Source organism: Oratosquilla oratoria, chromosome 34 (genome assembly GCF_046742065.1).
Source record: "Oratosquilla oratoria isolate Oo_2021 chromosome 34, ASM4674206v1, whole genome shotgun sequence".
In the NCBI taxonomy this organism is placed as follows: domain Eukaryota; kingdom Metazoa; phylum Arthropoda; class Malacostraca; order Stomatopoda; family Squillidae; genus Oratosquilla; species Oratosquilla oratoria.
In genome coordinates this window covers 5,089,685-5,092,864 of record NC_134810.1, presented here as the reverse complement: position 1 = coordinate 5,092,864, position 3,180 = coordinate 5,089,685, and the positions used below count along the sequence as shown (strand labels likewise).

Genomic DNA, 3,180 nt, shown 5'->3' with positions numbered 1-3,180 from the left:
GTCATAACCTTACATAAACAATTGTACACAATGAATCTCACATACATTCTCAATTTTCACAAAGAATAAATACAATACAGCAGATTAGATAAAATACACACTTGTACGACAACCAAAAAGGTACAAATCATGGCAGCGAATACCAAACAACTAGTCACAATCGTGTACAGACAACTGTTCATAATAGTCTTCAATACAGTCTTAAATCAATAAAGAAATTAAACAAAAGAGATACAAAACAAATGCAAGAAATAAATACAAAAGTACACATACGATAACAGAAAAAACAAAACCTGCCACGTTCACACCCAAGATCAATTCAACACAGGCATACGCTCTATGTTCATCCACGTCAGACAGTTGATCACAACCTTGCACAGACAACTGCTTACCGTTGTTTCTATTTATATTCATAAATCCGAAGTGAAAAATGGAATACACACTTAAATGAAAAAGGAAATAAATCCAATCACGTTCATACCATTGTAAACTCAAACTTATAAACACACAGTTTTTTATATATGTGCATTTTGTGTTCTCTCACTCAAGTTATTAATACTGATTATACATTATGTTGGGTCTGTCATCGTGTTCCTTGTGCCCGGGTAGATTGGGTTTAAGTCGATGCACCTATTTACGCTAACCTCTTTTGTTATCCACGATTCCAGGAATAATCTTTTTTTCTTCGAGTTGTCTCTGTGTATCACTCTCGCTCCTTCCCAGTCTATGTTGTGTTGTTTTTCAGTGATGCGTTTATAAAGTGCTAAAGTTCCATCATTCCGTCTAACTGCCAGTTTGTGTTTTTCTATTCTGGTTGCGAGTTTCTTCTGCGTTTCCCCTATGTAATCAGCATCACAATCCAAACAGCCAATGCGGTACACTACATCCGCCTGCTGAGTGGGTCCTTCTATGTCCTTGACTCTGGTGAAGATGTGATGTAGAGTTTTGCGTGGCTTGTGTGCTATCTGTTTGCCCTTGTTCCAGAGCACCCTGGCCGTTACCTCTGAAGCACTTGTAATGCATGGGATTGTGACCCTGTATTTTGTGTGAGGCGATTGTGTCTCGGTGCGACGTGTCCTCGTCCATTTTCGTACGGTCCGACTCAGATAACCATTGGTTCGGAAAACGTCACGTAGGTGCCTTTTTTCGGCCTCACCACATCAGCCGTGGAGCAGATCTTGTCTGCTCGGTTTCATAACGTGCGAATTAGTCTTTTCTTATGGCAGTCTAGGTGTTAGCTGTCAAAGTCTAGTACTCTGTGTGTGTGGGTTTTCTGTATACATTGGTCTTCAGGTAGTCTCCTTCTTGTGGTCCTTTGACGTCAAGGAACCATCTCAAGAAAACCTACACACACAGACTACTATTGTGAACAGTACATACGTACAAACACACACACATGCACATACAGTGAGTGTTGTGTGATATATATTAGTATATATATATATATATATATATTAATATATATATATGGTGGGGGGAAAAGAATACTGCCACCAAGTATTTCCATTTGGATCGTAAGAGGCGAGAAGAAAGGGGCGGGGATTGGGACTAGGCATCCTTCTCCTTGTAGCCCCACAAGGGACATTCCTAAACGAAGAAGCAAAGGCATGAGAGTGTCTGGGAGTTTTCAGACCAGCACCCTAAGGTTTGGGTCTTTTAATGTGCGTGGATGTGGTACAGATGAGAGTAAAAGGGGAGAGATAGGCAGTATGTTTGTGAGAAAAAGATGGATGTGTTGGCTTGGAGTGAAACTAAGCTGAAAGGGAAGGGCGAGTGTAAGTTTGGGAGTGTAAGTGGGAGGTTATCAGGAGTAGAGAGGGCGAGGGAGGGAAAGGGTGGCTATTCTAGTAAGTGAAGAGATAGGTAAACGTGTAGTGGAGTAGAAGGAGTTTTCCTCAAGGATAATGTGGATGAAGGTGAAACTGGGAAAGGAGATGTGGGTCTTTGTAAGTGCATATGGGCCTGGCAGTGAGAAGAGCGTAGAAGAAAGGGAGGCTTTTCGGATAGATTTAGATGAGTGCATAGAGGATTTAGGGAGAAATATCAATGTAATAGTACTGGGAGACCTTAATACTATGGTGGGAAATGATCCAATTGATGGAGTGGTTGGGAAAGAATCGTAGTGGAAAGTTGATGGTGGAAATGTGCCTACAAAAAGAGTTGAAAGTCAAGCATAAATACACATGGGAGAGGGTGGTGGAGGGAAGGGTGGTAGATAGAGTGTTAATGGAGTATGTAGTGGTAAATAGGATTATGATAAGAAGAGTTAAGGATGTACATGTGCTAAGGGGAGAGGTGCGGGAGATAATATCCGATCATTTTTTTGGTGGAAGGAGGTACGTTGAGAGTGGAGGATAGATGGAGGAGAAGGAAAGGGACAAAATGGTAGGGAGGGAGGTGCTAAGAGTGAAACTCTTTAAATAAATGAAAATGAAAAGGAGGAGTACAAGAAGAAGCCTGAAGGAGGAGTGGAGGGGAATGAAAGAGAATAGAAGTTACAGCTAGGCGTTGAGGAGGAATGGGATGGGGCTGTTCAAGGAGGTGAGTCCCAAAGTGTGCAAAGATGGTTGTGGTGGAACAAGAAAGGAACAAGGAGGAAATGAAGAAGAAAGGTTAGGCTGAATGGTGGGATGAGGAAAAACCATAAGAAGGTTGAAGAAGAAAGAAGAGCGAGCTTTTTTCACAGATTGGTTTTACAAAATAGGACGAGGGGATGTACATATGAAAGGTACAAAGAAAAGAAAAGAGATAGTAATGCAAAAGGTAAAAGGACCGCAAAGAGGAGAGCAGATGTGAAAATGGGGTAAGAGTATGACAGAAAATTTTGAAAGTAATAAAAAGATGTTTAGGGGAAAGAAATTAAGTAAGAGAGAAGAGGAAGGCGAAATCAAGATTAGAGAAGACACATGTAAAAAGAAAGTGCAGATAGGGTGAGAGATGATAATAGAAGGAGAAGGGCAGTTAGGGGAATATGGGCAGTAGTATTTTTCGGGAGTTGGCTAAATGTGAAGGAGGCTAGGGAGAGAAAGATAGCTTCAGTGGGAAATGCTAAGAAAATGAGAGTGATGAGTGAGGAAAACGGAGGAGAAATAAGGAAGGATGAAGTGAAGGCAGTTGTTAAGATGATAAAAGCAGGTAAGGCACCTGGCCTAGATGGATGCCATGCAGAATGTCTAAAAA

General features: G+C 41.2%; 1 protein-coding gene across 1 annotated transcript; it reads right to left on the bottom strand.

The window, feature by feature from the left end:
* Window positions 1–569: 569 nt before the first annotated feature.
* On the bottom strand, window positions 570–1,161 carry LOC143018319 (uncharacterized). Its single transcript, XM_076173679.1, has 2 exons — window positions 1,157–1,161; window positions 570–1,035 (listed from the first exon to the last, which is right to left on the bottom strand). Exons 1-2 carry the CDS (start codon window positions 1,159–1,161, stop codon window positions 570–572), a joined length of 471 nt encoding a protein of 156 aa, XP_076029794.1.
* Window positions 1,162–3,180: the final 2,019 nt, after the last annotated feature.